We start from the raw sequence: 10,301 nt of genomic DNA, 5'->3' as shown, positions 1-10,301 counted from the left end.
AAGGGATAGTAGTGACAAAAGGAATTGGAACGGTGGAACAACCTACAAATATTTTCACCAAGCCACTGTGTCAGAGATAGCACGCATATCTACTAAGCAAGCTAGGCATCTTTGACATATATAAGCTACCAGCTTAAGTGAGAGTATTGGAGGCACGATTTGATTCTGATCATGAGTTAATTGATTCAATCAATCCGTAAGATTAGATATTCAAACAATAGAATAGAAAATGTTAACTTGAATATTCTTTCATATTTTTCATCTTTCTTATATTATAAATAGGCTTGTAATACATGTACAAAAGATATAGCAATACAATACAAATTTCTCCAATTCTTTAGTTTCTGTCATAAACGCTAAATAGGCAATATTCAATAATCAAATCAATCAAACTAACAAAATTCTTGCCTTGGCCCCTATTTTTAGGAAAGATCACTCCTACCAGAAAAATTACCTACTAATGACGAATAAAGAAACTAAATAGAGCAGCACTTTACAGGAAGTTAAAGATACCCAAAGAGAAGGATCCTTGCAAATTCATCAAGTTTAGCAAGCAATAGTTTACAAGAAGTTAAGATAATCAAAGGGGGGAATTGGGAATTTAACAGGTTAGAGAGTATGAAAAGGTGAAAGTGCCAGTCTATCATATCAATACCGAAAAATATGGAACTTTCATTTCGAAAATCAGTTCGACAAAAGAGCCCTGATCCATTCGCTTTGTTGTTTATGATGAAAAGAAAGAGCTATGAGATTTGGCGGAGCTCTTTGAATAAAGAACAAGGAGTATTTTCATCAGAAATCTTCTAACTTGCAGGAAGCAACAGAATCCAAAAGCCATGAGTTGCTGGCCGCTTTTGCTCCTGTTGATCGAGCGAGAGCCTCTGCACCAGACAGCCTGCGCTTGATGATCATATCCCTGCTCAGACCACACTTGTCTGGCATCTCAAGGCTGTATATTATGAAGGTTGAAGTGATGGATGGAGGTAACGGGGCTAGCTCGTCGCAAGTAATGGGCTTTCTGTGAAACACGGTGCCTCCAGCGGCAACTACAAGATCTTGTAGGTATCCTTTGTATGAAGGATCGAAATCACCCATGAAATAGAACTTAAGCCCATCAAATAGTTTTGGTTGCTGCATAGGAGGAAACCAACCAAAATTAGATGCAAGTCCACAATCCACATGCATGAACGATAAGACGCTATTTTTGAATTCCATAGCATAGCACGAGCATGCATTAAATGATCACATTAAGAGTGAAAGTTTATGTGGGTACTGAATTGTTCAAGTCATTTCGATTACTAGGTTAGATAATCAGATTGGCTGACAGTACTTTCAAGCCAAATGACTTTTCGGTTAAATGCCCGCTGCAAGGTGTGAAGCCCTTCAATGCTGATATTTGCTTGAAGCGCAGTTATGCTGCCATGACAGTCTACAGTGGCAGCTAGTTCGGTCAGATTGCAACACGACACATGCAAGTCCTCTTACTATAGAATGCCAGATTTTGTCAGATGAAGTACCCAAATATAGTTGAGGGGCACATCGATGGTAGAGCCAACGGAAATTATACAGTAATGTCTGAGAATATTAGATAACCAACAACAGTCAAAAACAGATGATGCGGTTGAATGAAATAGATACCCACCATGTTAATGACTCTTTGTCTTCCAAGTCGAGGACCATTCCTCATTCCATGAATATCAACATTAATTTCATATCTCTCCTCATTGACATGTTCCATTGCTTCCATGCAAGCTTTTATCCCTGGGCACATAAACACAAAAGACACTAGCCTTAGTAACATAAACACACCACGGACCGATAAACTAGGATTTGAATACTATAATTAATTTTTATAGTTCTATACTGACATTCAACACTCAGTATCCACTTGCCCTCCAGGATACCCATCAAGACTTTGAACGTCCTTTTGCAAGCTCCATTTTCATCTGTTGATGCAATCACATGGGTCACGGTTGGATTCCATTTTTGCACCACTGTTGCTCTGGATGCCCTCCCAAATTGAGAAACCGTTTCCTGAAGTTCATGGATCAATGAGTTTCAATAATCCTAAATGATACATTTAAATATCAAGAGCCTCAAATCCATCATGAATTATTACCCTCTCAGCTTTTGTTAAAGCTGAACAACACAGAACTATTTTGTCCTGAGATCCACTATACATCCTCTTCGAGCTTGCACCGTGCTCATGCTTCTCATCATTTTCATCATGAATGAGTTGTGATCGCCTGTCAAAGTTATGTGTAAGCCAGCTCATCAGGCTCATAATGTTGCCCAAAAATCAGTCATTAAATCGAACTTGTTAAGGATGTTAGCATACTCTTCTTTTGAAGAACTTTTCATCTCTTGAGGTCTGGGAATTTCAATAGGCAATCTAGAAGAACAGTGAAGCGGGCACAACAGAACAAAATTAACCTGTTTCAATGAGAATTTTAAAAAAAAAAAAGCATTTGTGTTAGGATATAAGATGTCCCCAATCAAATGTTTTATGCAACATACAAGTGCATCCATGAAACTTACAGTATCCCATCTACATTCAGGGATCTTCATGGCACAAGTAACATGAAAACTCTTGCGACAACTCTTCTCATAGCATCCAAGAGCTGCCCCTTTGATTCCACAGCAACAACATTTTATTCTTCGACTCCTGACTACTTCAGCTTCAAGATTAATAGCTTTACGATCCACAAAATAGACATTAGGAGCCCTGCACATGTATAGTTTCTCCTCTTTAAGCTCAGCCACACCAAAACTAATAACAGCCTTTGATACAAGACAGTCACAATTTTGAAGTTTGAAGCTTCTGAAACCGCTGTTTTAATATAATTTAAAAATGGAAGGATGCAGAAACATATGATATGATCACCATCAAGACATTCCTCTGATGTCCATTAACCAGATTGTTCGGCTGGTTATATAAACGTAAACTGGAAGGTGGTTGAATTTTTGTCATATTTCAAGTGTTTCTTACCATTCAGTGCAATTCTTGTGTGAATGTATGATCCTAGATCCTCCATTGTAATCTGCAGGAACAGGCTCGCCATTACTGTAGTGGACCATCTCTCCTGAAGCCTGCCATTGTAAATTGCACATGTAGCATTTTAAGCTTCCGAGTCTAAAGCATTACATTCCAGATCAAACCAGATAATAAAAGTTGCATGGAAATAAAGCAAATGGACCTCTGAGCATTCTGATGACAGGCAGAAAGCACACTGGACATCCCTGGGAATGGTCCCACATTTTCGCAAAACCATTTCATCTGAATCTTCAAGTTTCTCAGCTATTGGAAACTCAGTTGCTACTCTCACATTGTGATTTGTTTGAGCTTCCTCAACCTTGGCATTATCACCAACCTCTGGATTCCCATCATCCTCCCCAGCATCTGAGATTACCAGAGAATAACATTTGTCACTTTCCGTTAGTCTCAATCCTTGATCCTCTGTTAGCAACTTCCCAGACTTCGTTCCCTCGTTGTTGTCATCCTTATTTCTCACTGTAGACGACTCTTTGAGATTCACCAATGGAGAAGTTGAAAGGGATGAGTTGTGCACCAAGTTTTCGTTGGTTAGGTCTTGGATGGCAGGCACTTCAAAATTGATTCTCTCTTCTGCAGATATTGGCTTTCTTTCATTCAACACTGTAAGATGATCTTTCTGGAAAAGAAGGTCGAGGCTGTGGTTACTTCCAGTCTTGAAAGAGCTAGTATCATCATCATTATCCTGTTTCAAAGCTGGAGTTTCAGCTACTTCAGTGACACTGCAGCTCTTGCGCAGAATCTCAGCAGAAACATCTCCATCTGTTGTCTTAATTTGACTAATAACAGAACCCGATTTCTTATTTTTTTTCAATTTGTTTTTTTCGGTCAACATATTTTCACCACTATACAATGATGGCTGTTCATGACAGGTTTCAAATGTTCCATTTGAACTAATACGGTCTGCAGGACTGTGCTTGGTATTGCCTGTCATAGAGTTCATCTGGAATTTTCCACTCCTATTTCTGCTTCTCTTTTTTGATGCAACTTTCCTCGTATGATTAAATTCAGACACAGAAGGGAAATCTGGTGATGGCACATCATCAGTATCAATTCGATTATTCAAATTTCTAATTGTTTGAATCACAATGTTTTGTTGTGAGGCTTCCTTGAAATCTTTCTTAGTTCCACTGACCTGCATCACACCGAAAATGTCACAATCTGCAAAATATACACAAAAAAAATCATGAATCTGATTAGCACACAAAACATGGCCTGATTGATACCTGAACTTCAACGGGACTTGAACAAAGTTCAGGGGAGCAAGGTCTTTGTGTCCATTCAAACATCTCACTGTCGTAAAATTCTCTGGCCGCAGGATTACCATTATTGTTTCCCTGTAAATTGTGTTTAAATGTGAGGTAATTGAGAAAGTCTGAGTCCAATAAACTATTATTCAACTGACATTAACTCTGGAATTGAGGCAACGGCACCTACTGCAAAGAATGAGTTTGAGTTGTTAAACATAGAAGTTGTAGTAAAATCAGAAGGTGATATTATTAGTAGTTTTCCAAAACTTGTGAAGTTCTTGAGAGATGATTTGAGATATGAGTTTATTTGCAGCCAGCAACTTAAAAGAAGATTACAGATACAGTTTTAATCATGATCAAGGACCACATTCACCAAATTTCCTGCTACTATAAGACAAAACAATTGACAAACTAGATGGATTTAATAGAGATCGATGGAAACTAACCTCAGTAGTCGACTTAAAGGGCAACTCATCATCTGAATCCTTCATATCACTGAAAGAAGGAACGTCAGGAGGCGATATGCCTGTGAGTTGTTCATTATCGGAAGATTGAGTCAGCTTCTCTGCATCTTCTTCCTCCCTCAACCAGAAAAAGGGCAAAAATGCCGGCTCTCCCTTTTCATTCAGTGATAGCTTCTGCTTTGCTGAAGCCAAAATGTTCTTATTCTCATTGTCTTTAGTTTCACATATTCCAGCTTTAGGATTTGGAGGACACGGTAAAGATTCAGCAGAAGGATATTGCGGCACCTGAACCCTCTTCTTTGTCGGAAAGGAAGGTTTTACGCAACCGGGACTGGATATTATCAAGTTGGACTCTTTTGTTTTTCTTGGCTCTTTCTTTTTGGATGTCCTTTTGCTCTCCGATACTTCATGACCAGACACTTCAACCTTTCCACTACCCCTAATATCACAATGCTGTAGTTGGTTTTCCCCATCTGTAGCTTGACATGAATAAAAAATAATAAATGAGAACTAGCATGATACAAAAAGTATCAGTAAAAGAACGTGACCTTTCTCTATAAGCTGCCATAAATTTACGCTACAGCAGCCTCCAAAAGAAGCTGATAAGAAATGTTATTTATGTCAGACATGCATTAAACTCTTGCTCAAGATTATACTGTTGAATTATTTGTGTCAAGAATGAATCACATTCGACCAAAAAGAATGAATCACCAAAAAGAAGCATCACCTGATAATTGATCGGGTTCCATATTTTGGGTGACAAACATGTTTAGTCCTGAAGCCACTTCAATGTTCTTGTATATGCTTACCAAGTTGTCCATGTGCGGAGCTGGGCGAACCTCTGTTTAACCAGACAAATTTAGCATAAGAGAATGGCAAATGCAACTAGAAGGTAGACAGCCTATGCATCATGTATTTTCAGATTTTGGGACATGAAAAAGTCATAGTTTTACAATTCAGAATGCGCTTGTTTAACTATGAACTGCAACATATTGACCAAAATTTGGGATCCAAGAATCTTGGCATGGCTAGGTACCTCGTTCCTCTTACTGCAGATACTTTAAGAGTTCGAAAACTCCATTTTTCCATAACCATTATAACCTTCTCAGGGAAGCCAAAGGTGCAGCTCTTTTGATTTGGGAAATTGGAAGGGTTAGTTCTCACAAATATTTGTAATATGTTGAACAATTTGTAAGTTGAGAGCAGTCACTTCTCTCATCAAATTTATAGGAGTCTCTAAGATTTGTTTTTTGATGATCCAGGGGCAATTATGTTGGAACCCAGCTCCCTAGAGGCCCATGGAACACTCTACAAGCCCCATGAACTAGCAATATACTAGTATGCGAAATATAGAATAGATCTTATTATGGGTCCAACCTCTAACCATTCATCAATGTAAGGAAAAGCCGAAGTCATATTGGGTAAGAGAAATCCCTCTCAAATGCTCCAATTTTATCATCTAAATGACATAATCCCCGACTCCACACCGCAATCTAAGATTGCTTCAACATCATATGCATTTTGTTTCTGCAATTTCTCGCTAGAGTTTTTGTGTATCTAGAGACTGGGGGAGGAAAAAAGCACCCTGACTGGAAAAATTCTGATGTCATATGATTAGGGGACAAGGTTAAAACATACCTCTACGACGATAGGGCACCTTGCAAACCGGACAATTAGAGCCGGATTTCATCGATTTCATGATGCATGAGCTGGACAAGAGCAACGAGAGATGGTTGTCAAGTATCCAAACACATGGGTTTGACTACATTTCATCTAAGGAACCAACGATGAGAAACAAGGCACAGCCAGCTTACTTGCAGAACACGTGATTACAGAGGAGCGTAGCTGCAGAATTCAACAGGCTCAAGCTGCGAAAAAGATCAACAAACACCGCAATCAACACTCCAATAGAGAAACCCCAATCACCGAACAGCAAGAAGCAGAGAGTTTATCCAGCACCGATTCAAATACAAATGCGACGAAACTCGCTAAATGAATACAAACAAGCCCAATAAAAAGAAAACAAACAAGAAATCAATCCGCCTCGAGTCCGATCAATCCTATCGATATCGAACCAAAACGAACAGAACAGGACCATCAGAAGCATGCTACTGAGCAAAAACGGGGACAAGCTCTCTGCTTTTTCAAATGGGTATGGAAGATTCACCAGATAGGAAACTTGAGCTCCCTGCCCATCATTTCCAGCTGACTCGGGATCGGGTCCGCTCCAATAGACAAACCCAATCACCGAACAGCAAGAAGTAAAGAGTTTATCCACCATTGATTCAAATTCAAATGCGACAAACTCGCCAAGCACATACGAACGAAGCCCGACAAAAAATATAAGGAATCAATCCGTCCCGAGTCCGATCAATCCTATCGGTTTCGAAACCAAAACGAACAGAACAGGACTATCAGAAGCATCGCTACTAGGCAAAAACGGGGACAAGCTCTCTTCTTTTTCAAATGGGTATGGAAGATTCACCAGATAGGAAACTTGAGCTCCCTGCCCATCATTTCCAGCTGACTCGGGATCGGGTCCGCTCCAATAGACAAACCCAATCACCGAACAGCAAGAAGTAAAGAGTTTATCCACCACTGATTCAAATTCAAATGCGACAAACTCGCCAAGCACATACGAACGAAGCCCGACAAAAATATAACGAATCAATCCGTCCCGAGTCCGATCAATCCTATCGGTTTCGAAACCAAAACGAACAGAACAGGACCATCAGAAGCATCGCTACTAGGCAAAAACGGGGACAAGCTCTCTTCTTTTTCAAATGGGTATGGAAGATTCACCAGATGGGACACTTGAGCTCCCTGCCCATCATTTCCAGCTGACTCGGGATCGGGTCCGCCATAACCCAACTCAGAAAACTGCGACCCGCGAGCGAGCGAGCGAGCGCGAGAGCGAGAGACAGAGACAGAGAGGGAAGATGGGCTCAGCAGATGAAGCCGCGAAAGATGATGAGAATGAACATCTGCAACCTGGGATTTCAGTGTGCTTGGGAAGCCAAGATTCACCGATTCTTTTGAATTTTCGAAAGCCGCCAAAAGGAAATCGTTACCCGCCTCTCTCTCTGCAAAATGGCGGGCTCGAAAAGCACGAGTCCCCACGGGAACATGAGGGAGTCTGTCACGTGCGCTGCACGTGAGAATCACTTCTTTAGGCATCTCACATGGCTCATCCCCCCAAGAGTAAAAACGCATTATTTTAATCGAATAGTCGTGTTATAATTTGAAAGGAAAAAGGAACATAAATGATATATGAACTTTGGCCAATTATGTATTATGATCCCTGAACTTTTAATTTGCTCAATGTGGCTCTTGAACTTCAGCCTAATGTGCAATGCCATCCCTGAACTTTTAATTTGTTCAATGTAATTCCTGAACGTTCGGTATATGTTCAATCGAGTCCCTGGACTACATGAAAATGTTCAATGTTGTCCCTGAACTTGAATTAATGGAAGAACAACTAACATGTACCAAAAGTGTAGAAACCACATTGAACAAATTAAAAGTTCGAAAACGATATTGCACATTGGGCTAAAATTTAGGAACCACATGGAACAAATTTAAAGTTTAGGGACTACATTGCACAATGGGCCAAAGTTTAAAGATTATTTATGTCATTATCCAAATTTGAAACGACACAACTTTTATATGAAATAGACATATACTTCACTAATAAATGTTACTCTAAATACCAATATATAGACCAGACACGAGTTAATTTCGAACGCAGCATCTTTTGGTTATTGCATCTACATATAGGTGAGGACAAATTAGGACATGTAAAAAGAGACGGAAACACCTTTAAACTCTTTTAATTTCAAGTTTTTTTTTAAAAAAAGTAATCATAATTTTCAAGCCTATATTGATTTTTTTTGTCTAAACTATGCCAAATTTCTAAGTCATATATTTTTCCATGCACATATTTATATTTATAATATACTCCTATTACATGCCTCTCTCAATATTCGTTAGTTAAAAACAAGTCTTCACGGAAATGTATGTGTCTACTAACGTTATAATTTTTTTTGTATTATGGAAAAACGAGAATAATTTACCTATTGTATTTATTTGATGCATAGGAAATTTCTTTGTTTGATGCTCCTTTTTTCTATCCTGCACATATAAGCTCTATCTAGTAATTAGAAATTAAAAAATTTTTTATGCGATGAGAGGAGAACTACCTATCAAAATAATTTTTCCAAAAAAATGTACTATACACATATGCATATAATTCATATTAATAAAATTAAGCACAACTAATAACTCAACATTATTTTCTTTTATAGTCAATTCTCGTGCTTTCTTCGGAGTAAAGCATACAAACTTATAAAAGATATACAATCATATGTAAATTGTATATTTTATATGTTGCTTTTTCTATATATGTTCACATCCTATATGATTTGAAATAATACGGTGAATAATGGCGTAAACAATTTATTGCTTTTTTCCCAAAATTTTCATTTTTTATAAGTTCATATCCTATATGGTTGGAAATAATATGGAGAATAATGGCGTAAACAATTTATCACTTTTTTTCCAACATTTTCAAACTAAAGAAAGTTGAGCTTTGAAAACTTAAGGATGAATTTACATTGGCATTATTTTTATGCTTTGAAAGATTTCAAATGAGATTGTTTATTGAATTTGGATTTAATAAAAAATGCAAAAGGAAGGGAAAAAATCTTAGCAAATTATATGAAAACATAGTTTGCTAATTCATTCACACAGGCATGACTTAGGCTATGTTTGGTTCAACTTTTCTAAGAGACTTTAGAGAAATGCAAATGACTTTAGCCTAAAGGGTTTTCATGAAAAGCAAATACTGTTTAGTAAACCGAGCTTTAAAAAACAACTTTGAGAAAAATGTCATTTGGTGGAAACACATTTGAGAAGTCCATTGAGATGATCAATTTAAGTTTTTTAATTTTAATTGGTTTAAAATTGGAAAAAATATTGTATGTAATTTTTATGATTTATATGTTGACAACAATGTAAAAGATATGTATCAACAAATTTATAAATAAAAAAATAATATTGTTTTGCTAAAAAAATTCAAATGGAAAACCGTAAATGTTCTTATTTTGCAAAAGTATATATACTAATAGTGTGAATGAAAGTGTTTTGTATCTCACGTGCCTATCCACTCAAACAATAAAAACACACTATTTGAATGGAATGGTCATATTGTGATTTGAAAGGACACAACTCTTATATGTGCTTTTTTGGAAAATATTTTACGGGTTTTTTTTACATTTTAGCCGAACACTGGAAAATATTGTCATTTTCCTAGAAAGTGACTTTCTGGAAAACATTTTTCAGAAATTTCACATTTTCTGTGAAACAAACGAAGCTTAAATGTTGCTATGACAAGACAAAATACCAACATATTGACCAGACATGAATTGATTTCAAGCGTCGCGTCTCTTGATTATTGCATCTATACCTAGGTGAGTACAAATTAGGAATTGTAAAGAGAGATGAGAGCACCTCAAACTCTCTTAGTTTCGTGATTTT

General features: G+C 37.6%; 1 protein-coding gene across 1 annotated transcript; it reads right to left on the bottom strand.

Moving 5' to 3' along the window:
* Positions 1-648: 648 nt before the first annotated feature.
* Positions 649-7,842, bottom strand: LOC115687283 (protein BREAST CANCER SUSCEPTIBILITY 1 homolog). The gene is made up of 14 exons (XM_056319539.1): positions 7,569-7,842; positions 6,581-6,634; positions 6,405-6,475; positions 5,494-5,607; positions 4,749-5,239; positions 4,279-4,389; positions 3,198-4,187; positions 2,990-3,090; positions 2,539-2,725; positions 2,339-2,433; positions 2,120-2,246; positions 1,869-2,034; positions 1,643-1,761; positions 649-1,131 (listed from the first exon to the last, which is right to left on the bottom strand). The coding sequence occupies exons 1-14, from the start codon at positions 7,628-7,630 to the stop codon at positions 793-795; spliced, it is 3,027 nt and encodes a 1,008-aa protein (XP_056175514.1). The 5' UTR covers positions 7,631-7,842; the 3' UTR covers positions 649-792.
* Between the last annotated feature and the right edge of the window lie 2,459 nt (positions 7,843-10,301).

Source organism: Syzygium oleosum, unplaced genomic scaffold (assembly GCF_021117445.2).
Source record: "Syzygium oleosum isolate NSW1041296 unplaced genomic scaffold, Sole_v2.1 Sole_v2.18, whole genome shotgun sequence".
Taxonomy (NCBI): Eukaryota; Viridiplantae; Streptophyta; class Magnoliopsida; order Myrtales; family Myrtaceae; genus Syzygium; species Syzygium oleosum.
This window is presented reverse-complemented; position numbering and strand designations above follow the sequence as displayed.

Bases quoted from the DNA above. Each gene is read 5' to 3' on its own strand.
- LOC115687283 (XM_056319539.1), bottom strand. From the start codon at position 7,630: ATGGCGGACCCGATCCCGAGTCAGCTGGAAATGATGGGCAGGGAGCTC. The intron at 5,240-5,493 runs GTGATGCTTCTT...GTCAAGCTACAG, and splicing joins GGAACCCGATCAATTATCAG to ATGGGGAAAACCAACTACAG. The intron at 2,434-2,538 runs GTAAGTTTCATG...TCATTGAAACAG, and splicing joins CTGAATGTAGATGGGATACT to GTTAATTTTGTTCTGTTGTG.